Raw genomic sequence first — 25842 nt, forward strand, 5'->3', positions numbered from 1 at the left:
AAGCAATGCAATGCTTTAGGTTTGGTATATTAGCACATTTGACAGAAGATCTATTGTTTGGATTCATATCAACATAATAGAGATGATGTGATACCCTAGATTGAGTGTTACTAGATAGGGAATAAGGGCTTAAGTTCTTTTAAGGCATCATTTTTTTTTTTGGTTTATGTGCAAAAAAGGTATACTATCTTCCCCTTATATATCCTATATGTTGAAGAAGGTATAATGGAAGGTTGTTGATGGTGCTTTATAAGATATTCAGGAAAAACATGAAAATACACATTTATGCAATATAAAATTTCATAAATTATCTCGAAGGGAAACCTTACATCCTTATTTGTCTTCTTCAAATGCAACAAAGCGACATGGGTTATATATTTTATATCTCAAATATTATTACATGCTTTAGCAATGCAAGCAATCCAGAAATCTTTGTGGGTACAACCAGGGTACGCAAGATCACCACCACATTTGGTAATCTATAATAGAATAGACTTGCAAAAGAATGTAAGGTGCTATACTCTTTTTAAAGTTCAGTTGGAAAATGATAACTAACAATATTCTTGAAAATAGAAATTACAGTCATATTTGTGAAGCATAAGAAATATCTTGTCTCGTATTATACTAGCTCTATGACACTGAGCAAGGTATTTCATCTCGCCCAGTTTGTGTCTTAATGCATAAAATGAGGCATTCAGAAGAGGTACTTTTTAAGGATCCTTCAAATTCTAAAATCTGGGTTATTTAAAATCTAAGAACTGTGAGTAGGCTAAAAGCCTTGAAAAAGTTCATTATAAATACTTTCTCATGCTTAGCTACAGTTTTTATTTATAAAATGGAGATGATAATGTTTTCTGCTTATTTATATATACTTTGTGAAGACTGATAGGATTTCAATAAGTTAAGCATTTTTAGGAGACACTAATATCATTGAAAATGATAATTAGAGGCAATTATTCTCATTTTATAAAATAAAAGGGAGCCCTTAATTAATTAAATTAAATAGGGAAATCTTATTGATATATAAGGTGTGTTCACTAAATCTGCACATAAAAGAAATGGAAATTCCTGTTCGGAAGGCATATTTCCATCATCAATGAAAATATTCATTATATATCTATTGCTTATATGACACTGATATTTTAGAGGCTTAATGTGACATTTTAGACAGTATGGGATTATTATAAAAATTTATAAAAGTAATCTAGTATTATATGACAAAAATGCCAACAGTTAAAATAAATTTCACATATTATCCATGCAACGTATTCTTCAAATATGATCTAATTCTGTAAAATAAAAGTTTTGTTCTTTTGTATTAGTATAATTTTAAATTCATGCATTTTTACCTTAAACAAGATTCTTTGTAGAATGTCAAGTTAACCTAACTATAATTTATCACAATTTATTGTCCTCTGGAATGATAAACTCCATTTTCCGCTGTAAGAAATTCTTTTCGTTAAAAGGAATTGCCAGTTCTTTTCATAGCTTTTCCTGACTATACAACAAGTTTAAAGCTCTGTTTATGTACACATAAACCTATGTATTTTCAGATAATTTGTAGAAAATTTGAGTTCTTCTGCAAGTATTTTGGTGGTGCATAGACTTATTTATATTTTCTTTCAATCAGTTTATTCTTGTGTATATCCCAACTTCTGTGTCAGCAGACTGTCAGAATTGAAAGAAGTCTAGCAGAGCACTTAAAAGTGAATTCCAGACCTTCCCTGATCTTATTCATTGACCTTGCAGGAGAGGAAAATGAATATACTAGGAAACCGGGAAGCTGCATATACTATCAACTGGCCTCTACATGGAGCTATAACCACCACTTCATTGTGGCCAAAATCTACAGTGGAGGCAGACACAAAAGACAGCTCACAAGCATAAATGCTGAAAGCTCCTTAAATAATGAATTGAGTAATAACAATTTATGATCTCAGCATGGCTACTTCATCAGAACTTAACTCAAATTCAGTTCTGGTCGCTATTGCGTTCTCTTTTGCTGCTGCCACAGAATAAATTGAGTGGTTCTAAACTCAGTTGATCTCACCATCCATCCATGTAATGGAAAATTCTTTAGCCCGACAGTTGAGCCAAACTGAAACAGCTCACATTCACTGATCTGCCCTGTCCTGGGGACAGTCCCACATGACAGGAGATGTTGGATAGGATTGTTAAATCCATGAATTTCCCCTAGCAGTTCACTGCCATAAAATATGATTTCAAAACTCTGTTACAAAAAGTTACACACCAAAGATGATGAGACAAGACAAAAATGTATTTATTGTAGCATAAGAAGGTACAACCAGGCAGACTTTTGAACTTATAATGAACTGAAAAGTTGCCTGGAGATAACCCCTGAGCACTAAAAGCAAAGTTTGAAACCAAATGCTTAATCAAGTAATTGAAACTTATTAATCAACAACTTTTACATCAAAATGGCATAGGCCAGGAAGCATCATTCTATTTTTTTAAAAAATTTAACACCTTTACTGGAGTATAACTGCTTTACAATGGTGTCTTAGTTTCTGCTTTATAACAAAATGAATCAGCTATACATATACATATATCCCCATAACTCCTCTCTCTTGCATCTCCCTCCCATCCTCCCTATCCCACCACTCTAGGTGGTCACAAAACACTGAGCTGATCTTGCTGTGCTATGTGGCTGCTTCCCACTAGATATCTACTTTACATTTGGTAGTATACAAAAGTCCATGCCACTTTCTCACTTCATCCCAGCTTAATCATCCCCCTCCCCATGTCCTCAAGTCCATTCTCTACATCTGTGTCTTTATTCCTGTCCTGAACCTAGGTTCATCAGAAACATATTTTTTTGTTACGTTCCATAATATGTGTCAGCATGCAGTATTTGTTTTTTTCTTTCTGACTTACTTCACTCTGTATGACAGATACTATGTCCATCCACCTCACAACAAACAACTCAATTTCGTTTCTTTTTATGGCTGAGTAATATTCCATTGTATACATGTACCACATCTTCTTTAAACATTCGTCTGGATGGACACTTAGGTTGTTTCCATCTCCTGGCTATTGTAAATAGAGCTGCAATGAACATTGTGGTACATGACTCTTTTTGACTTATGGTTTTCTCAGGGTATATGCCCAGTAGTGGGATTGCTGGGTCATATGGTAGTTCTATTTGTAGTTTTTTAAGGAAGCTCCATACTGTTCTCCATAGTGGCTATATCTATTTACATTCCCACCAACAGTACAAGAGGGTCCCCTTGTCTCCACACCCTCTCCAGAATTTACTGTTTGTACATTTTTTGATGATGGCCATTCTGACTGGTGTGAAGTGATGCCTACTGTAGTTTTGATTTGCCTTTCTTTAATGATTAGTGATGTTGAGCATCCTTTCATGTGTTTGTTGGCAATCTGTATATCTTCTTTGGAAAAATGTCTGTTTAGGTCTTCTGCCCATTTTTGGATTGGGTTGTTTGTTTTTTTGATATTGAGCTGCATGACCTGCTTGTAATTTTGGAGATCAATCCTTTGTCAGTTGCTTCATTTGCAAATATTTTCTCCCATTCTGAGGGTTGTCTGTTTGTCTTGTTTACGGTTTCCTTTGCTGTGCAAAAGCTTTTGAGTTTCATTAGGTCCATTTGTTTATTTTGTTTTTATTTCCATTACTCTAGGAGGTGGGTCAAAAAGCATCTTGCTGTGATTTATGTCATGGAGTGTTCTGCCTATGTTTTCCTCTAAGAGTTTAATAGTGTCTGGCCTTACATTTAGGTCTTTAATCCATTTTGAGTTTATTTTTGTGTATGGTGTTAGGGAGTGTTGTAATTTCTTTCTTTTACATGTAGCTGTCCAATTTTCCCAGCACCACTTATTGAAGAGGCTATCTTTATCCACTGTATATTCTTGCATCCTTTATCAAAAGTAAGGTGACCATATGTGTGTGGGTTTATCTCTGGGCTTTCTATCCTATTCCATTGATCTATATTTCTGTTTTGGTGCCAGTACCATACTGTCTTGATTACTATAGCTTTGTAGTATAGTCTGAAGTCAGGGGGCCTGATTCTTCCAGCTCTGTTTTTCTTTCTCCAGATTGCTTTGTCTATTTGAGGTCTTTTGTGTTTCCATAGAAATTGTAAAATTTTTTGTTATACTTCTGTGAAAAATGCCTTTGGTAGTTTGATAGGGATTGCATTGACTCTGTAGATTGCGTTGGGTAGTAGAGTCATTTTCACAATGTTGATTCTTCCATTCTAAAAACATGGTATATCTCTCCATCTGTTTGTATCATCTTTAATTTCCTTCGTCTGTGTCTTATAGATTTCTGCATACAGGTCTTTTCTCCTTAGGTATGTTTATTCCTAGGTATTTTATTCTTTTTGTTGCAGTGATGAAAGGGAGTGTTTCCTTAGTTTCTCTTTCAGATTTTTTGTCATTAGTGTATAGGAATGCCAGAGATTTCTGTGCATAAATTTTGTACCCTTCTACTTTACCAAATTCATTGATTAGCTCTAGTAGTTTTCTGGTAGCACCTTTAGGATTCTCTATGCATAGTATCATGTCATCTGCAAACAGTGACAGCTTTACTTCTTCTTTTTTGATTTGTATTCCTTTTATTTCTTTTTCTTTTCTGATTGCAGTGGCTAAAACTTCCAAAACTATGCTGAATAATAGTGGTGAGAGGTTTCCTGATCTTAGAGGAAATGGCTTCAGTTTTTCACCACTGAGAATGATGTTGGTTGTGGGTTTGTCACATATGTCAATATACAGCCTTAATTATGTTGAGATAAGTTCCCTTTATGCCTACTTTCTGGAGGAGTTTTATCATAAATGGGTGTTGAATTTTGTAAAAAGCTTTTTCTACATCTGTTGAGAAGATCATATGATTCTTCTCCTTCAATTTGTTAATATGGTTTATTCCATTGATTGGTTTGTGTATACTGAAAAATCCTTGCATTCCTGAGACAAAGCCCACTTGATCATGGTATATGATCCTTTTAATGTGCTGTTGCATTCTGTCTGCTAGTATGTTGTTGAGGATTTTTACATCTATGTTCAATAGTGATATTGGCCTGTAGTTTTCTTTCTTTGTGACATCTTCATCTGGTTTTGGTATCAGGGTGATGGTGGTCTCGTAGAATGAGTTTGGGAGCATTCCTCCCTCTGCTATATTTTGGAAGAGTTTGAGAAGGACAGGTGTTAGCTCTCTCCTAATGTTTGATAGAATTCACCTGTGAAGCCATCTGGTCCTGGGCTTTTGTTTGTTGGAAGATTTTTAATTACAGTTTCTATTTCAGTGCTTGTGGTTGGTCTGTTTATATTTTCTATTTTTTCCTGGTTCAGTATCAGAAGGTTGTGCTTTCCTAAGAATTTGTCCATTTCTTCCAGGTTGTCCATTTTATTGGCATATAATGGTTTGTAGTAATCTCTCATGATCTTTTCTATTTCTGTAGTGTCAGTTGTTACTTCTCCTTTCTCCTTTCTAATTCTATTGATTTGAGTCTTCTATCTTTTTCCTTGATCAGTCTAGCTAATGGTTTATGAATTTTGATTATCTTCTCAAAGAACCAGCTTTTAGTTTTATTGATCTTTGCTATCGTTTCCTTCATTTCATTTTCATTTATTTCTCATCTGATCTTTGTGGTTTCTTTCCTTCTGCTAACTCTGCGGGTTTTTTGTTCTTCTTTCTCTAATTGCTTTAGGGGTAGGGTTAGGTTGTTTATTTGAGATGTTTCTTGTTTCCTGAGGTAGGATTGTATTGCTGTTACCTTCCCTCTTAGAACTGCTTTTGCTGCATCCCATAGGTTTTGGGTCATCGTGTTTTCATTGTCATTTGTTTCTAGGTATTTTTTGATTTCCTCTTTGATTTCTTCAGTGATCTCTTGGTTATTTAGTAGTATATTGTTTAGCCTTCATGTGTTTGCATTTTTTACAGATTCTTTTCCTGTAATTGATATCTAGTCTCATAGCGTTGTGGTCAGAAAAGATATTTGATATGATTTCAATTTTCTTAAATTTACCAAGGCTTGATTTGTGACCCAAGATATGATCTATGCTGGGGAATGTTCCATGAGCACTTGAGAAGAAAGTGTATTCTGTTGTTTTTGGATGGAATGCCCTATAAATATCAATTAAGTCCATCTTGTTTAATGTATCATTTAAAGCTTGTTTTTCCTTCTTTATTTTCATTTTGGATGATCTGTCCATTGGTGAAAGTGGTGTGTTAAAGTCCCCTACTATGATTGTGTTACTGTCGATTTCCATTTTGGCTGTTAGCATTTGCCTTATGTATTGAGGTGTTCCTGTGTTGGGTGCATAAATATTTAGAATTGTTATACCTTCTTCTTGGCTTGATCACTATGTGGTGTCCTTCTTTGTCTCTTGTAATAGTCTTTGTTTTAAAGTCTATTTTGTCTGATATGAGAATTGCTACTCTAGCTTTCTTTTGATTTCCATTTGCATGGAATATCTTTTTCCATCCCCTCACTTTCAGTCTGTATGTGTCCCTAGGTCTGAAGTGGGTGTCTTGTAGACAGCATATATATGGGTCTTGTTTTGTATCCATTCAGCCAGTCTATGTCTTTTGGTTGGAGCATTTAATCCATTTACATTTAAGGTAATTATCAATATATATGTTCCTATTACCATTTTCTTAATTGTTTTGGGTTTGTTATTGTAGGTCTTTTCCTTCTCTTGTGTTTCCTGCCTAGAGAAGTTCCTTTAGCATTTGTTGTAAAGCTGGTTTGGTGGGGCTGAATTCTCTTAGCTTTTGCTTTTCTGTAAAGGTTTTAATTTCTCTGTCGAATCTCAATGAGATTCTTGCTGGGTAGAGTATTCTTAGTTGTAGGTTTTTCCCTTGATCACATGTCCTACCACTCCCTTCTGGCTTACAGAGTTTCTGCTGATTGCCTTTTATGTTATTTGTTTTTTTCCCCTTGCTGCTTTTAATATTTTTTCTTTATATTTAATTTTTGATAGTTTGATTAATATGTGTCTTGGCATGTTTCTCCTTGGATTTTTCCTGTACGGGACTCTCTGCACTTCCTGTACTTGATTGACTATTTCCTTTTCCATATTAGGGAAGTTTTCAACTCTAATCTCTTCAAATATTTTCTCAGTCCCTTTCTTTTCCTCTTCTTTTCCTGAGACCCCTATAATTTGACTGTTAGTGCATTTAAAATTGTCCCAGATGTCTCTAAGACTGTCCTCAATTCTTTTCATTCTTTTTTCTTTATTCTGCTCTGCAGTAGTTATTTCCACTATTTTTTCTTCCCAGTCTCTTATCCGTTCTTCTGCCTCAGTTATTCTGCTATTGATTCCTTCTAGAGAGTTTTTAACTTCATTTATTGTGTTGTTCATCATTGTTTGTTTGCTCTCTGTTCTTCTAGGTCCTTGTTAAATATTTCTTGTATTTTCTCCATTCTATTTCCAAGATGTTGAATCATCTTTACTCTTCTTACTCTGAATTCTTTTTCAGGTACACTGCCTCTTTCCTCTTTATTTGTTTCGTCTGTTGTTTTTTATCTTGCTCGTTCATCTGCTGTGTGTTTCTCTGTCTTCTCATTTTGCTTAACTTATTGTGTTTGGTGTCTCTTTTTGCCCACTGCAGGTTCGTAGTTCTGTTGTTTTTGGTGTCTGCCCCCAGTGGCTAAGGTTGGTTCAGTGGTTTCTGGAGACTTCCTGGAGGAGGGGACTAGTGCCTGTGTTCTGGTGGATGAGGCTGGATCTTGTCTTTCTGGTGGGCAGGACCACTTCTGGAGGTGTGTTTTGGGGTATCTGTGATCTTACTATGATTTTAGGCAGCCTCTCTGCTAATGGATGGGATTGTGTTCCTTTCTTGCTAGTTGTTTGGCATAGGGTGTCCATCACTGTAGCTTGCTGGTTGTTGAGTGGAGCTTGGTCTTAGCATTGAGACAGAGATCTCTGTGAGAGCTTTTGCCATTTGATATTATTTGGAGCCAGGAGGTCTCTGGTGGACCAATGTCCTGAACTCGACTCTCCCACCTCAGTGGCACAGGCCTGACAGCCGCCCTGAGCACCAAGACCCTGTCAGCCACATGGCTCAGAAGAAAAGGGAGAGAAAAAGAAATAAAGATAGAAAGAAATAAAATAAAGTTATTAAAATGAAAAATAATTATTAAAATTAAAAAAAAATTAAAAAGTAATTTTAAAAAAAGGAAAGAAAGAATGAAGGGAACATCCAAACCAAAAAACAAATCCACCAATGATAACAAGCACTAAAACCTATACAAAGAAAAAAAAAACAACGGACAGACAGAACCCTAGGACAAATGGTAAAAGCAAAGCTATACAGACAAATCACACAAAGAAGCATACACATACACACTCAGAAAAAGAGAAAAAGCAAAATATATATATATATATAAACAGGAGGAAGAAAGCATCCAAATCAATAAAACAATCTACCAATTATAATAAACTCTAAATACTAAACTATGATAAACATAAAACCAGAAACAAATTAGATGCAGAAAGCAAACCCCAAGGTTACAGTTGATCACAAAGTCCCCTGCCTCAATTTTGGGATGATTCTTTGTCTAGTCAGGTATTCCACAGATGCAGCGTACATCAAGTTGATTGTGGAGGTTTAACCCGCTGCTCCTGAGGATGCTGGGAGAAATTTCCCTTTCTCTTCTTTGTTCGCACAGCTCCTGGGGTTCAGCTTTGGATTTGGCCCAGACCCTGCCCGTAGGTCGCCTGAGGACATCTGTTCTTGCCCAGACAGGACGAGGTTAAAGTAGCAGCTGATTAGCGGGCTCTGGCTCACTCAGGCCCGAGAGAGGGAGGGGTATGGAATGTGGGGTGAGCCTGCTGCAGCAGAGGTCGGCATGACGTTGCACCAGCCTGAGGCATGCCATGTGTTCCCTGGGGGAAGTTCTCGCTGGATCACGGGACCCTGGTAGTGGTGGGCTGCACAGGCTCCCGGGAGGGAAGGTGTGGATAGTGACCTGTTCTTGCGCATAGGCCTCTTGGTGGCTGCCGCCACAGCCTTAGCATTTCATGCCCATCTCTGGGGTCCATGCTGATGGCCACAGCTTGTGCCTATCTCTGGAGCTCATTTAGGCAGTGCTCTGAATCCCCTCTCCTCATACACCCTGAAACAATGGTCTCTTGCCTCTTAGGCAGTTCCAAACTTTTTCCTGGACTCCCTCCTGGTTAGCTGTGGCACACTAACACCCTTCAGGTGGTGTTCATGCAGCCAACCCCATTCCTCTCCTTGGGATCTAACCTCTGAAGCCAGAGCCTCAGCTTCCAGCCCCCTCCCACCCCAGTGGGTGAGCAGACAAGCCTCTCAGTCTGGTGAGTGCTGGTCGGTACTGATCCTCTGTACAGGAATCTCTCTGCTTTGTTCTGTGTACCCTGTTGCTGCACTCTCCTCCGTGGCTCCAAATCTTCACACCCACCCAGCCCCTGTCTCCTCCAGTGAAGGGGCTTCCTAGTGTGTGGAAACTTTCCTCCTTCACAGCTCCCTCCCAGAGGTGCAGGTCCCATCCCCTTTCTTTCATTTATGTTTTTTCCTTTTTCTTTTGCCCTACCCATGTATGTGGGGAGTTTCTTGCCTTTCGGAAAGCCTGAGGTATTCTGCCAGCGTTCAGTAGGCGTTCTGTAGGAGTTGTTCCACATATAGATGTAGTTTTGATGTATTTGTGGGGAGGAAGGTGATTTCCATGTCTTACTCCTCTGCCATCTTGAAGGTCTCCTCTCATCATTCTATATTAGATGGATTTTTAAACAAAGACACTTCAGAATGAAGTTTATGCTTCTCTAAAATTACCTTTCAATCCATTATTATATCAATTTGTGGTCCTTTTGAGTTCTTACAAAATATCCTTACACTCCATCTACGGATATAATACCATGGTGATGTACTTTGAGGCATAGTTCTATTGATAACTAAAGGCAGAGTTAAATAACTAATAGAATTGATTGGACAAATGGGCATCCAGAAGACATAGAGGCTTAGAAAATCAATTCACTAATTAAAATGAAGATAGCAAAAAGAGGAATGGTGTTTTGTTTATCTGACTACTCGTGAGTTTGCAAAATATACTGATTGCTTTCTGGTCATTTAATGTATTTAATTAAACAAAAGTGATTTCTGCCCTGAAGAGTCTCAACTTAGTAGAAAAAGCAATTGCTAACCTCAGTTATATAAAATGTGGTATAAAATATTTTTCTCTCATTCTTTATAAATTAGTAATTCAACCCATGATATTAGGTATGTCATTTCTTTCTTGAAGCCCTATAAAAATGTATAAAAATATTGTGGACAGAATTGAAAGGGGGTTGTATTGTAGTTTCATCTCATTTTCCTGGAAATGTTTTCCTTTTTTCTTTTTTTTAAAATGAGAAATAGTGCTTTCCAGCATGTATGCCTCTTAAATTTTATTTTCCTCCTAATTTGCTTCAATAGGGAAAAGAGCATGTTTTTGTGTGAAAATGACCATTTAATGAGTTTCCTTCACACCAAAGAGAATGTAAATGGGTAATTGCAGGGAATTTTCTTTATTGTAGTATTTACATTCTTTCTTTTCTTCTGAGTTTTCTTAGACATCTGACTTCCCAACCAAACTATCTGTTTGACTTTCAACTTTGATGACAATGCGGGTGACTTTCAATTTTCTATCTAATTATTCATCAAATTATCTATCTATCTATCTATCTATCTATATATATTTAACATCTTTATTGGATTATAATTGCTTTACAATGGTGAGTTAATTTCAGTTTCTGCCTTATAACAAAGTGAATCAGTTATACATATACGTATGTTCCCATATCTCTTCCCTCTTGCGTCTCCCTCACTCTCACCCTCCCTATCCCACCCCTCTACTTTGGTCACAAAGCACTGAGCTGATCTCCCTGTGCTATGTGGCTGCTTCCCACTAGCTATCTAGTTTACGTTTGGAAGTGTATATATGTAGCTGTGACAAAGTGAGAGAGTAGCATGGACATATATACATCAAATTATATTTTTACTGTGACCTTCACCTGCACTTCCTTATCACCCATGTGTTACAATTATAGAGCAAACACCTTTGTTAAAAGGTGAACTAGATAATATTGCCTTTTATTATGAATGACTACTGGCTTTGTCACAAGTTGCTACTTTTTCAACATTTGTTTCTCAATCAAGATGGCTCAATCTCTTTTGTCATAAAATTATCTTTTTATCATTGCTAACCTTTTATCAAGAAATTTTTTCAGTTTAAAATGTTTAACAATTTTAGATCTAGAAATGATTAAGTGGTTTACTGAATAGTTTTGAGGGAAGAGAACCAAAATTGCTTGCAGGGTTACATTTCTTTTGGAAGAGTTAAGACCAGAGATTTGGCTTCTCCAACTGTTACCAGGTTGTTTTTGATTATTCAAGTAATGAAATCCTTGTGAGTTTTTCTCTTCATCTTTTCCCTTTACTCCCTCTGTCACTCCCTCCCTACTCCTTCCTGCCTTCCTTCCTTCCTCCCTTCTTCCCTTCCTCTATATGTAATAGGTAACAGACAATTTATCATATACAGGTTATGTATGATATGTAATAGATAATTTATCAACACAATAAACTTTTTAATGTTAAAGAAATTTTCCTATAGAGACAATATTTACTTTTTCTTCCAGGATATAATCATATAGGAGCTCTTCGTCAAACTTAGGCTTTTATCTCTCCCATTTATTATTTATTTATTTATCATTATTTTTATTATTATTGCTTTACGATTTCTCTTGACCGTGTGTATGTACCAAGGAAGACAGGAACTAAGGAGTTCAGGTTTCCACATTGCTAAGGGTGCGGGTTTCCACAGCAAAGATTTCTTCTCCTGCCCCTCTTCCATTGCTTTATGTAGGTTTAAAAATCTTAGATTTTTACTTGCTTTATTTATTTATCTTTTTTAATTTTAGAATTTTCTTTAATTTTTTATACAACAGGTTCTAATTAGTTATCCATTTTATACATATTAGTGTATATATGTCAATCCCAATCTCCCAATTCATCACCCCCCCCAACACTTTCCCCCCTTGGTGTTCATACGTTTGTTCCCTATATCTCTGTCTCCATTTCTGTCTTACAGAATATTTGTTTTTCTCTTTTTGACTTACTTCACTCCGTATGACAGTCTCTAGATCCATCCACCTCTCTACAAATGACCCAATTTTGTTCCTTTTTATGGCTGAGTAATATTGCATTGTATATATGTACCACATCTTCTTTATCCGTTCATCTGTCGATGGGCATTTAGGTTGCTTCCATGACCTGGCTATTATAAATAGTGCTGCAATGAACATTGGACTGCATGTGTGTTTTTGAATTATGGTTTTCTCTGGGTATATGTCCAGTAGTGGGATTGCTGGGTCATATGGTAATTCTAGTTTTAGTTTTTTAAGGAACCTCCATACTGTTCTCCATCGTGGCTGTATCAATTTACATTCCCACCAACAGTGCAAGAGAGATCTCTTTTCTCAACACCCTCTCCAGCGTTTGTTTTTTGTAGATTTTCTGATGATGCCCATTCTAACTGGTGTGACGGGATACCTCACTGTAGTTTTGATTTGCATTTCTCTAATAATTAGTGATGTTGAGCAGCTTTTCATGTGCTTCTTGACCATCTGTATGTCTTCTTTGGGAAAATATCTATTTAGGTCTTCTGCCAATTTTTGGATTGGATTGTTTGTTTTTTTAATATTGAGCTGCATGAGCTGTTTATATATTTTGGAGATTAATCCTTTGTCCATTGATTCGTTTGCAAATATTTTCTCCCATTCTGAGGGCTTTCTTTTCATCTTGTTTGTAGTTTACTTTGCTTTGCAAAAGCTTTTAAGTTTCATTAGGTACTATTTGTTTGTTTTTGTTTTTATTTCCATTACTCTAGGAGTTGTATCAAAAAAGATCTTGCTGTGATTTATGTCAGAGTGATCTTCTGATGTTTTCCTCTAAGAGTTTTATAGAGTCCACTCTTATATTTAAGTCTCTCCATTTTGAGTTTATTTTTGTGTATGGTGTTAGGAAGTGTTCTAATTTCATCCTTTCACATGTAGGTGTCCAGTTTTTCCAACACCACTTATTGAAGAGACTGTCTTTTCCCCATTGTATATCCTTGCCTCCTTTGTCATAGATTAGTTGACCATAGGTGTGTGGGTTTATCTCTGGACTTTCTATCCTGTTCCATTGATCTATATTTCTGTTTTTGTGCCAGTACCATACTGTCTTCATTACTGTAGCTTTGTAGTATAGTTGAAGTTAGGGGGTCTGATTCCTGCAGCCCCATTTTTTTCCCTCAAGACTGCTTTGGCTATTCAGGGTCTTTTGTGTTTTCCATACAAATTTTAAGACTTTTTGTTCTAGTTCTGTGAAAAATGCCATTAGTAATTTGATATGGATTGCATTGAATATGTAGATTGCTTTGGATAGTATAGTCATTTTCACAATGCTGATTCTTCCAATCCAAGAATATGGTATATCTCTCCATCTGTTTGTATCATCTTTAATTTATTTCATCAGTGTCTTATAGTTGTCTGTATACATGTCTTTTTTCTCCCTAGGTAGGTTTATTCCTAAGTATTTTATTCTTTCTGTTGCAATGGTAAATGGGAGTGTTTCCGTAATTTCTCTTTCACATTTTTCATCATTAGTGTATAGGAATGCAAGAGATTTCTGTGCATTACTTTTGTATCCTGCAACTTTACAAAATTCACTGATTAGCTCTAGTATTTTTCTGGTAGCATCTTTAGGATTCTCTATGTATAGTATCATGTCATCTGCAAAAAGTGACAGTTTTACTTCTTCTTTTCCAACTTGTATTCCTTTTATTTCTTTTTCTTCTCTGATTGCTGTGGCTAGGACTTCCAAAACTATGTTGAATAATAGTGGCAAGAGTGGACAACCTTGTCTTGTTCCTGATCTTAGAGGAAATGCTTTCAGTTTATCACCAGTGAGAATGTTGTTGGCTGTGGGTTTGCTGTATATGGCCTTTATTATGTTGAGGTAGGTTCCCTCTATGCCCACTTTCTGGAGAGTTTTTATCATAAATGGGTGTTGAATTTTGTCAAAAGCTTTTTCTGTATCATTTGAAAAGATCATATGGTTTTTATTCTTCAATTTGTTAATATGGTGTATCACATTGATTGATTTGTGTATGTTGAAGAATCCTTGCATACCTGGGGTGTGTGATCTTTTTAATGTGTTGTTGGATTCTGTTTGCTAGTATTTTGTTGATGATTTTTGCATCTATATTCATCAATGATATTAGTCTGTAATTTTCTTTTTTTGTGGTATCTTTTTTTTGGTTTTGGTATCAGGGTGATGGTGGCCTCATAGAATGAATTTGGGAGTGTTCCTTCCTCTGCAATATTTTGGAAGAGTTTGAGAAGGATGGGTGTTAGCTCTTCTCTAAATATTTGATAGAATTCACCTGTGAAGGCATCTGGTCCTGGACTTTTGTTTGTTGGAAGATTTTTAATCATAGTTGCAATTTCATTACTTGTGATTGGTCTGTTCATATTTTCTATTTTTTCCTGGTTCAGTCTTGGAAGGTTATACTTTTCTAAGAATTTGAAAATATCTTCAAGGTTGTCCTTTTTATTGTCATAGAATTGCTTGTAGTAGTCTCGTAGGATGCTTTGTGTTTCTGTGGTGTCTGTTGTAACTTCTTTTCCATTTCTAATTTTATAGATTTGAGTCCTCTCCCTCTTTCTTGATGAGTCTAGCTAATGGTTTATCAATTTGGTTTATCTTCTCAAAGAACTTGCTTTTAGTTTTACTGATCTTTCTTATTGCTTTCTTTGTTTCTTTTTCATTTATTTCTGCTCTAATCTTTATGATTTCTTTCCTTCTAGTAACTTTGTGGGGTTTTTTTCTTCTTTCTCTAATTGCTTTAGGTGTAAGGTTAGGTTGTTTATTTGAGATTTTTCTTGTTTCTTGAGGTAGGATGTTATTGCTATAAAGTTCCCTCTTAGAACTGCTTTTGCTGCATCCCATACAGTTTGGATCATTGTGTTTTCATTGTAATTTGTCTGTAGGTATTTTTTGATTTTCTCATTGATATCTTCAGTGATCTCTTGGTTATTTAGTAACGTATTGTCTAGCCACCATGTATTTGTGTTTGTTATTTTTTTTACCTGTAATTGATTTCGAATCTCATAGCATTGTGGTCAGCAAAGATGCTTGATATGTTTTCAATTTTCTTAACTTTACTGAGGCTTGATTTGTGACCAAGATATGATCTATCCTGGGGAATGTTCCATGTGCACTTGAGAAGAGAGTGTAATCTGCTGTTTTGGGATGGAATGCCCTATAAATATCAGTGAAATCTATTTGGTCTATTGTGTTATTTAAAGCTTGTGGTTCCTTATTAATTTTCTGTTTGGATGATCTGTCCATTGATGTAAGTGAGGTGTTAAAGTCCCCCACTATTATTGTGTTACTGTCAATTTCCCGTTTTATAGATGTTAGCAGTTTCCTTATGTATTGAAGTGCTCCTATGTTGGGTGCATATATATTTATAATTGTTATATCTTCTTTTTGGATTGATCCCTTGATCATTATATAGTGTCCCTCTTTGTCTCTTGTAACATTCTTTATTTTAAAGTTTAGTGTATTTGATTTTTGATTCCTATTTGCATGGAATATTTTTTTCCATCCCCTCACTTTCAGTCTATATGTGTCCATAGGTGTGAAGTGGGTCTCTTGTAGACAGCATATGTACAGGTCTTGTTTTTGTATTCATTCAGCAAGCCTGCGTCTTTTGGTTGGAGCATTTAATCCATTCATGTTTGAGGTAATTATCGGTATATATGTTCCTATTACCAGTATTTATTTATAATGTGTTTCTTTCATTTTTTGGCCGTACACGGGCCTCTCACTGTTGTGGCCTCTCCCGCTGCAGAGCACAGGCTCCGGACACGCAGGCTCAGTGGCCATGGCTCATGGACCCAGCCACTCCACGGCACATGGGATCTTCCCGGACCGGGGCACGAACCCGTGTCCCCTGCATTGGCAGGCAGACTCTCAACCACTGCGCCACCAGGGAAGCCCTGTAATGTGTTTTTTTTTTTAGGTCCTTTTCTTCCATTGTGTTACCCATTTAGAGAAGTTCCTTTAGTATTTGTTGTAGAGCTGGTTTGGTGGTGCTGAATCCTCTTAGCTGTTGCCTCTCTGTAAAGCTTTTGATTTCTCTGTCGCATCTGAATGAGATCCTTGCCAGGTAGAGTAATCTTGGTTGCAGGTTCTTCCCTTTCATCACTTTAAATATATCATGCCACTCCCTTCTTGCCTGTAGAGTTTCTACTGAAAATCAGTTGTGAACCTTATGGGAGTTCCCTTGTATGTTATTTGTCATTTTCCCTTGTTGCTTTCAATAATTTTTCTTTGTCTTTAATTTTTGTCAGTTTGATTACTATGTGTCTTGGCGTCATTCTCCTTGGGTTTATCCTGCTTGGGAATGTCTTCACTTCCTGGGGTTGGGTGGTTGGGTGGCTCTTTCCTTTCCCATGTTAGGGGAGTTTTCGACTATAATATCTTCAAATATTTTCTTGGGTCCTTTCTCTCTCTCTCTTCTCCTTCTGGGACCCTTATATTGTGAATGTTGTTGCATCTAATGTTGTCCCAGAGGTCTCTTAGGCTGCCTTCACTTCTTTTCTTTTTTTTTTCTTTATTCTGTTCTGCGTCAGTGAATTCCACCATTCTGTCTTCCAGTTCACTTATCCGTTCTTCTGCCTCAGTTATTCTGCTATTGATTCCTTCTAGTGTATTTTTCATTTCAGTTATTGGATTGTTCATATCTGTTTGTTTGTTCTTTAATTCTTCTAGGTGTTTGTTCTTTAATTCTTCTAGATCTTTGTTAAACATTTCTTGCATCTTCTAAATCTTTGCCTCCATTCTTTTTCTGAGGTCCTGGATTATCTTCACTATCATCTTTCTGAATTCTTTTTCTGGAAGTTTTCCTATCTCCACTTCATTTAGTTGTTTTTCTGGGGTTTTGTCTTGTTCCTTCATCTGGTACATAGCCCTCTGCCTTTTCTTCTTGTCTATCTTTCTGTGAATGTGGATTTTGTCCCAAAGGCTGCAGGACTGTAGTTCATCTTGCTCCTGCTATCTGCCCTTTGGTGGATGAGGCTATCTAATCCTCATCCACTGAGGATGAAGGTGGGGCTGATGGGTGGAGCTGGATTCGCTCCCTCTTGGTTGTCTTGCCTGAGCTGACCCAACAGTGGGTCATACCCAGCTCTTTGGTGGGGCTAATGATGGACTCTGGGAGGGTTCATGCCAAGGATTACTTCCCAGATCTTCTGCTGCCAGTGTCCTTGTCCTCATGGTGAAAGACAGCCACCCCCTGCCTCTTCAGGAGACTCTCCAACACTAGCAGGTAGTTCTGGTTCAGTCTCCTATGGGGTCACTGCTCCTTCCCCTGGGTCCCGAAGCACACACTACTTTGTGTGTGCCCTCCAAGAGTAGAATCTCTGTTTACCCCAGTCCTGTCAAAGTCCTGCAATCAAATCCCACTAACCTTCAAAGTCTGATTCTCTAGGAATTCCTTCTCCCATTGCCAGACCCTCAAGTTGGGAAGCCTGACGTGGGGCTGAGAACCTTCTCTCCAGTGGGTGGACTTCTGTGTTATAAATATTCTCAAGTTTGTGAGTCACACAACCAGCAGTTATGGGATTTGATTTTATTGTGATTGCGCCCCTCCTGCCATCTCATTTTGGCTTCTCCTTTTTCTCTGGATGTGGGGTATCTTTTTTGGTGAGTTCAGTGTTTTCCTGTCAATGATGGTTCAGCAGTTAATTGTGATTCCGGTGCTCTCACAAGAGGGAGTCTTTTTACTTGCTTTAAAACAGCCACACAAAGAAGACCTTTGCCACTTCTATCATAATAGATGGAATACTTCTATCATAATAGATGGAATACTTCTAATAATTAGTTAAGCAACTGAATTCTAATAATTAGTTAAGCTTTGAAGCATTAGTAGTTTAACAAATTGGTGAATATGTAGTGTCTGACTGTACCCCAGTCTATTGGGAAACAATGATAATCTGAAAGCTTTATATAAATATGTCCTATGTTTTGTTAACTCGTGATGTCCCCAGATATCTTTATTTATGAGAGGTGATGATTACCATATTTAGAACCTCTCATGTAAATTATATTCCTTTTTTTTTTTGTTTTTTGTTTTGGTTGAATTCAATCTTTATTTTCATTTTTATCTACATCTAATAGGGTTGAAGTTTATGAAATAAAAAGCTGTAGTCATTATATCTAAACTTTTATTACTTCTATTTGGAAGGCTAAGTTTCTTTTCTTCAAATTTTTAAAATTAAAAAAAATTGTTTTATTTTATTTTTATTTAAACATTTTTGTATATTATGGTTTTAAAGTAAGGTTTTATTTCCTTTATATTTGTGTGAGAAAAGCCAGGGAAAGGCAAGACAAATAGAACTTAAAATAAGGTTTTGTTAAAACAGAGTTTAAAATTCTCTATTGGTTTCACCTGAAAAGTATCAGACAACAGAATTTTAAGAGGAGAAGGTAGCTGTGTAAAAATAATTTTAAGTAATAGCCAAAATAAATATTATTCAAAGTTTAGAAAGTTCATTTTATTTGTTGGCAAGAGAAAAGATGTGTTCTTATGTTTTACTTCAGAGGAGTCTATTTCTCAAAACTTCTTGAACTTTGAGTCAGTGTCAGCCTGTGAATAGAACTATATGGTGACAACAACATGGCTTTGGTATAGTTTTGTCTTTTATACTGTATGTCACACCTCTCCCAGGACATTGTCTACAATGATCTCCTCCCTCCCCCTCTAAACAGATTCAATTCTACAACTTCCTTAACATATCTGGGGGGCTAGTTATCAATAAGTGTACATAGGAAATGCAACCTGGGTGAGGGGCTTGTGGTTTTCTTTTCTCTATGAACATTTTCTTTGACCTATGAGAAATGGACTCTAGGTAGAATATATTTAGAGGAGGATGTAGTAAAAAACTGTATGTATTCTTTGAATATAAATGCTAAGATTGATGTGTTTAGAATAAATGTTATAATCTCTAACCATTGGAGAGATTGTTAGATATTTTAAAGTGTTGGTGAGATTAGGCCAGCTTTGCATGATGACAAATGTAAAGGTCACAGCAAGATATAGAAATTTGAAGCTGAGTCATATGAAGAGACTTGGAAACTTTCTCTTCCTCACTGTGATCTAAGATAAAATAACTGTGAGTTTGTCATTTTGGCAGAGAAAACAATAAATCCAAATGAGAAGAGCAATCAAGAGGGTGCACAGGACAGAATGAAACAGAGAGCTAAAACTGGTAAATAAACTATTTTTTAAGTTCCGTTAAAGAAACCAAAGACAGCTTTAGAAGTCCAACCTGTGAAAACTGAAATCAGGTTAGTGAAGCAAGTGATTTAAAATAAATATATGGAAAAAAAAAGCGACAGGATTAAAAATGTACTTTTCTTTATCTCAAAGGCTGTGTGAAAAGAACAATCTGTAGTAAATTTGTAAGTTCAAAACTGGTTATTCCTTTGAGATGGGAGAGCTGGTAGGTTTATAGGGTTTTTAAAAATAATGTTCTAACCTCCAAATCTAGACATCCTAAGTGAAATTTAATCTACTGTAGCCCAGCCATCCAAATACAAATTTGTTTTTTGAACCTTTAGATCTTTAATATTTTTTACCTTACTTTTCCTTGAAAACAGAAAATGCATTTGGTAAGAAACAACTTACCAGGACCCAGATTGTCAGTTATCTTTGTCCAGTAGAGCTGAGAGGCTTAGCATCTTTTACCTGCTCAAGTAAAAGCAAGTATATATGATATTTATCCCATAGGGTAGGCTCAGAAAAATAGAGGTGTTTTTCTCAATCTGTGGCTTAATGGCTTTTGGGAAGTATTAGGCCCTCATGAATTGCATTTGATAGAAGGACTGGCCCTTTGCAGCATATTCTAAAGTCAGGCTAGTTTCACCTCACATTTCAGAAACCACATTCATGCAAATCTGATGCCCTTATTCATTATGATACATAATTGAACCAAAGGGAAACTAGGGCAGGTTGGTTTTTCAGAAAGAGCTCTGAAGTATGTGTTCTAGTTGTGATTGTGTGGTTAACCAGTTCTACTCAGTGCATTTGTGAAATGAGGGGACCAGTGGTTCTCAACTGGCATGACTTTGCCCCAGATATTACTGTCATGACTGGGGCTGAGCATGCTGCTGGCACCCAGTGGGTAGAGGCCAGGGATGCTGCTAAACATCCTACAGTATCCAGGACAGTCCCGCACAGCAAAGACTTATCCTATCCCCAATGTCACTAATGCTGGGGTTGAGAGACCCTGGGCTGGCCCACCTATTGCCTCCCTTCCAGCTCCAAGAATTCTATGACTAATGATGCTCAAAGCTACCCCTGCCAGGGGCATTTCCTTTCAAACAACATTGATTAGGTGCCTTCTTTTGTGTTTGAACTAAGAACTTTTCCGTATTTGATTTACACAAAAGAGGTAAGTGAGCCTCCATTTATGAGAATTTCCACATTCCATAGAGCCACTACTCATAATGATAGCCCTGTTTGACAAGGGACATACATTTTCCTTGGCTCTATGTCAGCAAAATTATGGCTTTACCACTTTTCTAGACATTTCTCTTTCTTGTATTTCCCCAATTGTTAGGTGTAAGGACAATTAACTGAAAGAGAAATTTTAAAAAGTCAGGCAGTCTGATGTTAACTCTTAAAATGCATGCTGTTAGACTAAGTCATTCCTGATCCTGGATTTAATTACACATCTGCAGAATGAGTGTGTTGTATGAAGTACTTTCGAAGGTACCTCCTTACTATGAAATTCTGTGTTCGTGCCCTTAAATATTACTGGAACCCTTCTGATATTTCACGTCCTTAGATGATCCAAAAAGAAAAAAAAGAGCAAGTATTAATCAGGTCATAACTTTGGAGAGATGGAAAATCTTATAATCTACTGTCTAGGTCAAAATCATGACAAATAAGACTAGTTCTACCCCCACAGAGTTTACTTTGATTCTTTTCTTTTTGATTGAGAAAATTGGGGTAGGGAATATTTTCTTTTATTTTGATTTTTTTCCTTTTTAAAAAAATCATGTCCTATTTACTTCCTATTTGTGGAGTAAGAAGAAATTATCAATATGATTCATTGTCATTATTTCCCTTTGAATAACTATACTTTGTTTTGCTTTTCCTTAAACTAAAATCCCTGGGAGATAAATGATTTCTTTTCAAAATTAAATTTATATATACATATATAAATGTATATATAACATATATGCATTTATATGTGTGTGTGTGTGTGTGTGTGTGTGTGTGTGTGTTCATATAAAAGACACACATATATAACAGCCTGTATCAGGGTCCTGGTATTTGCTACTAAAATTACTTTTTTCCTTTTTTTACATTGGCAAACTTGACAACTATTTCCATTGCAAATATCCTGAATAGGAAGGCTAAGTAGGCAACCTAAAATTTAAACAAAGATGCTTTCTATAATGAAAGTGAAGTCTTGGCTGTGTCTGGATTTCTTGTTTCTGCATCCTTTAAGTGTAGAAGACACCATGCTTTGATTCCTTTGTTTCATAATCACAAAAGACTCTGGGATAATCCTTGTAATGAACTTTGGGGATAATTTTTGCCTTTCTAGATCTCTCTGAAAAGTGATTTTAGACTAGGTGACAGGCTGTGTACAGGAAACACAATTTAGTTGGTGAACATCAACACTTTCACTTAAATTTCTTGGTAAAACAATAATAGAGTCAAAGGAACAAAACCTCAGGATATTAAAAACCACAAGATCATTTTTCTTTAAAATTATAACACTTTGTTAACATGAACAATATGAAGGATACATTTAATGTATCTTGTACATTAAATGTACTGAATTTCTCTTTGAAATTCAGTTTTAACAGTCACTACCAAAATCCTACCCTGAGATATGAAGATGGTATTAAGCCTTAGCTGCCCATGTTGGTGGAAGGACCACAGAGCACAGGAGTGTAGGGGAGAAGGGACTGGAAAGTATTCCTGAGCTCGTAGTCCTTGCTGTGGATGGTGTCCCTGATGGATGGTGTCGCTACTTCTATCCACATTCACTTCCCTTCTGTCTCTTCTTAGCATCCAGCCATTTATGTTTGTGCCAATAAAGATATGGGTGCTTTCTCAGGAAACAGAGCAGACAATATCCTTGATCCCATGGCGCTTATATCCTAGTGGGTTCTAAATATCTGAACCTTGGTCTCTGTCTCTTTCCTGCTACTCTTAACCTTCTCTGCAACCCTCTGTACTTTCTTGCTCTTACCTGTCTACTTCACACTCAGGCTACAGACTCCAAGGCCTGGTCCTCTGGTTGCCTAATCCATTAAGGGACCCTACCTTCACTATTGGTTACTGGAGCCTACTGCTCCAGCAGTAACTTTCCTGCTTCCTGCAAAGGAGAGAAACATTACGATAGAATGCAATGGAAAGAACATGGGCTTGGTGTGATCCTGGGAAGATCAGTCAACTCTCTGAACTTCAGTTTCATCCTAGAAAAATGGGGCTACTAATCTCATTTCTAATGGTACCCATACTCATACCCATTCATGATTTAATGAAACAGTCACTGTGAAAGAGCTCTGGACACCTTAAAGGGAATGCAAATTTTTAAATGTTTACTGTTTTTATCATTTCTTTTAGGAACATTATAATTTTGGAAGAAAGGAGTTGACTTCCTACTAAAGGGCCGCCAAATACATTCTCTTCTTTCTTCCCACCATGATGAGAAATCAAAGAAGCCTCTTTTCTGTGTTACTTTCTAACTTCTTCAACTTAAATTGCGCCTTTTTCCCCAAATGCATCCATGTCAGAATGTAGGATGAAAATTAAACTGTATGTATAGAAAAACATAAAACTCAGCATTTTCATGCTCTAGTGCCCACTGTGATTGATTATAAAATACTTCCTCTTTCTTTTCTCTTGAGCATGTCTTAGTCAAATATCTTCACACTTTATCTATGCTATCTGCTCTGTGAAACTTGCTTTCAGACAACCACAAACTTTCAGAACTAAATAGTCCAAATCCTATCTTCACAATTATGTTTTAGTCCTTTAATTTTTTTTAATAGGGAATTTGAAGTAGCTAAGCATATGCTAACTTTTTCATATTTAACAAGTTCAAATTTTTTGTTCAAGTCAGGGTCTGAAATAGATGTGTTGCTTTAAGTATGACTGTTTTTAAAATTCACATGGATGCTTTAAAATTAGGGCTGATAAGCAAGAAGTTATGCCATATGTTCAAAATTAAGAGACCTATGTTATCTTGGCTTGATCTTAGTGAAATGTAGATGATTAGAATCTCTTCTTAGTAATTTGGAGTTTCTGAGATCATGTCTGTAAAATGTTGATACCTCTCTGGCCTAAGGAGGCACTCTTTAAGAAATACATTGTAATCGTCCTTGACTTTATGAACGGGGTGTTGTTTTAAATTAAAACTTTAGCAGAAATGCTAAAATTCTGATTTTGGATTACTATAGGCTCCAGGCAGGAAAGAAAAGCTGACTATAAATGCTGCATTTAAAAATGTGTTGTTAAAAAAAGAAAAAAATTCATTTTCCCAAAGAGGTGGGAAAAGGGAAGAAAGAATGGAGTTAAAGGCTCCAGTAATTTCACGCAGTGGTGCTCTGAGTTTCAAAAGGCACAGATAACTGTGTGTGGTGTGTAGAGGGGACAGTGAGAGCAAAGGGAAAATGGATTTTCACCTTTCACTACCAAACCACAGGAAAGGAGGTTTAAAAAAACAGATGGAACAAAATAGCCTCAGATGTGTAGGCTTTAATGAAGAGCCCATACGCATTCCAATGTCCTTTTGAGTGTTGCAATGGAAAGAGCTTTTATGGTTAAACAATTTGACTTGATGGCTGAGTAGAAAGTGGGCTTCTTCTAGAGTGATGAATGCATCAGATATTGCTATAGCATTACTTTTATGTTGTCTCTGTCAGTATCTAATTCTACTGGCTCTGTAGTTCTTTTAACAAATAAAGCTAAATGAATTTATTCTCTGCATGTTTTTGGTAATCTTTCTGTAATGAACAAAGATGTTATTTGCTTCATAACTTCGTGTGTTCTTGAAGTTTTGCAGGATATGATAATCAAGCCAAATTATCAATTCTTTTTTAAAAATAAAGCTCTTAAATAAAGCTTCTTTTCTTTTGAAAAATTTGTTCTAAGTATTTTTACATTGAAAAAGACAATTCTCAAGTAAGTGAAAAGCACTGTAAGGATTTTATGGGAAATAACTATGTTCCATATCTCACTGATAAAAACACATACAAGAGAATTTTACGATTCCTGTTCTTCCCTCAAAAACTAGAACCTTATGAGATTCATCTATTGAATACCAAAGCAGCGTAGAATGATGTTCATTTTCAAGAATCATTTTGAATAGTGATCTCCAAAGAAAAATGTACAAACCTCAAGATAATTCATTGGAAGGGAGGTAGGGTGCAGGTCAAATGTTAAAAAGATTTTATTAATGTGTGTTGTTTTCAAACCTTTAGGTTTAGAAGCTATAGCCTGTGGGTCAGATCTGATTCACCACCTCTTCCATAAAGCATTATTGGCACACAGTCATGCTTATTCATTTATATATTATCCAAGGCTGCTTTCACACTATCATAGCAGTAGTAATTGTGACAGAATATATGGTTTGCAAAGCCTACAAAATACAGTATCTGGGTTTTTTTTGTTCTTCTTTCTCTAATTGTTTTAGGTGTAAGGTTAGGTTGTTTATTTGAGATGTTCCTTGTTTCTTGAGGTAGGATTGTATTGCCATAAACTTCCCTCTTAGAACTGCTTTTGCTACATCCCATAGGTTTTGGGTCATCGTGTTTACATTGTCATTTGTTTCTAGGTATTTTTTGATTTCCTCTTTGATTTCTTCAGTGATCTCTTGGTTATTTAGTAGTATATTGTTTAGCCTTCATGTGTTTGCATTTTTTACAGATTCTTTTCCTGTAATTGATATCTAGTCTCATAGCGTTGTGGTCAGAAAAGATATTTGATATGATTTCAATTTTCTTAAATTTACCAAGGCTTGATTTGTGACCCAAGATATGATCTATGCTGGAGAATGTTCCATGAGCATTTCAGAAGAAAGCGTATTCTGTTGTTTTTGGATGGAATGTCTTATAAATATCAATTAAGTCCATCTTGTTTAATGTGCCATTTAAACCTTGTGTTTCCCTATTTGTTTTCATTTTGGATGAGCTGTCCATTGGTTGGAATGTAAATTGATATAGCCACTATGGAGAACAGTATGGAGGTTCCTTAAAAATCTAAAAATAGAACTACCATATGACCCAGAAATCCCACTACTGGGCATATATCCTAAGAAAACCATAATTCAAAAAGAGTCATGTACCACAATGTTCATTGCAGCTCTATTTACAATAGCCAGGACATACAAGCAACCTAAGTGTCCATTGACAGATGAGTGGATAAAGAAGATGTGGCACATATATACAATGGAATATTACTCAGCCATAAAAAGAAACAAAACTGAGTTATTTGTAGTGGGGTGGATGGACCTGGAGTCTGTCACACAGAGTGAAGTAAGTCAGAAAGAGAAAAACAAATACTGTATGCTAACACATAAATATGGAATCTAAAAAAAAAATAATAATGGTTCTGAAGAACCTAGGGGCAGGGCAGGAATAAAGACACAGATGTAGAGAATGGACTTGAGGACACGGGGAGTGGGAAGGGCAAGCTGGGGCAAAGTGAGAGAGTGGCATGGACTATATACACTACCAAATGTAAAATAGATAGCTAATGGGAAGCAGCCGCATAGCACAGGGAG

At 36.3% G+C, this 25842-nt stretch overlaps 1 protein-coding gene across 18 annotated transcripts in view; it reads left to right on the plus strand.

Annotated features, from left to right (window-relative positions):
- The window catches only part of MLIP (muscular LMNA interacting protein), a 293069-nt gene that overhangs the window by 207648 nt on the left and 59579 nt on the right, over positions 1-25842 (plus strand). Inside the window, exons 12-13 of one of the 18 annotated variants that reach the window (XR_014297251.1) lie at positions 19228-19302; positions 22683-24041. The exons of 16 other annotated variants lie outside the window; for them this stretch is intronic. Coding sequence is in view for 1 of the 2 variants with exons in the window: in XM_082662663.1 (XP_082518789.1) it covers positions 22683-22724 (42 nt within the window). In the remaining variant the exon portion in view is untranslated. Of the gene's footprint in view, positions 1-19227; positions 19303-22682; positions 24042-25842 lie in introns of those variants that run through there. One more of the 18 variants, XM_082662663.1, reaches the window with a different exon arrangement.

Source organism: Grampus griseus, assembly GCF_964374135.1.
Source record: "Grampus griseus genome assembly, chromosome: 10".
NCBI lineage: Eukaryota > Metazoa > Chordata > Mammalia > Artiodactyla > Delphinidae > Grampus > Grampus griseus.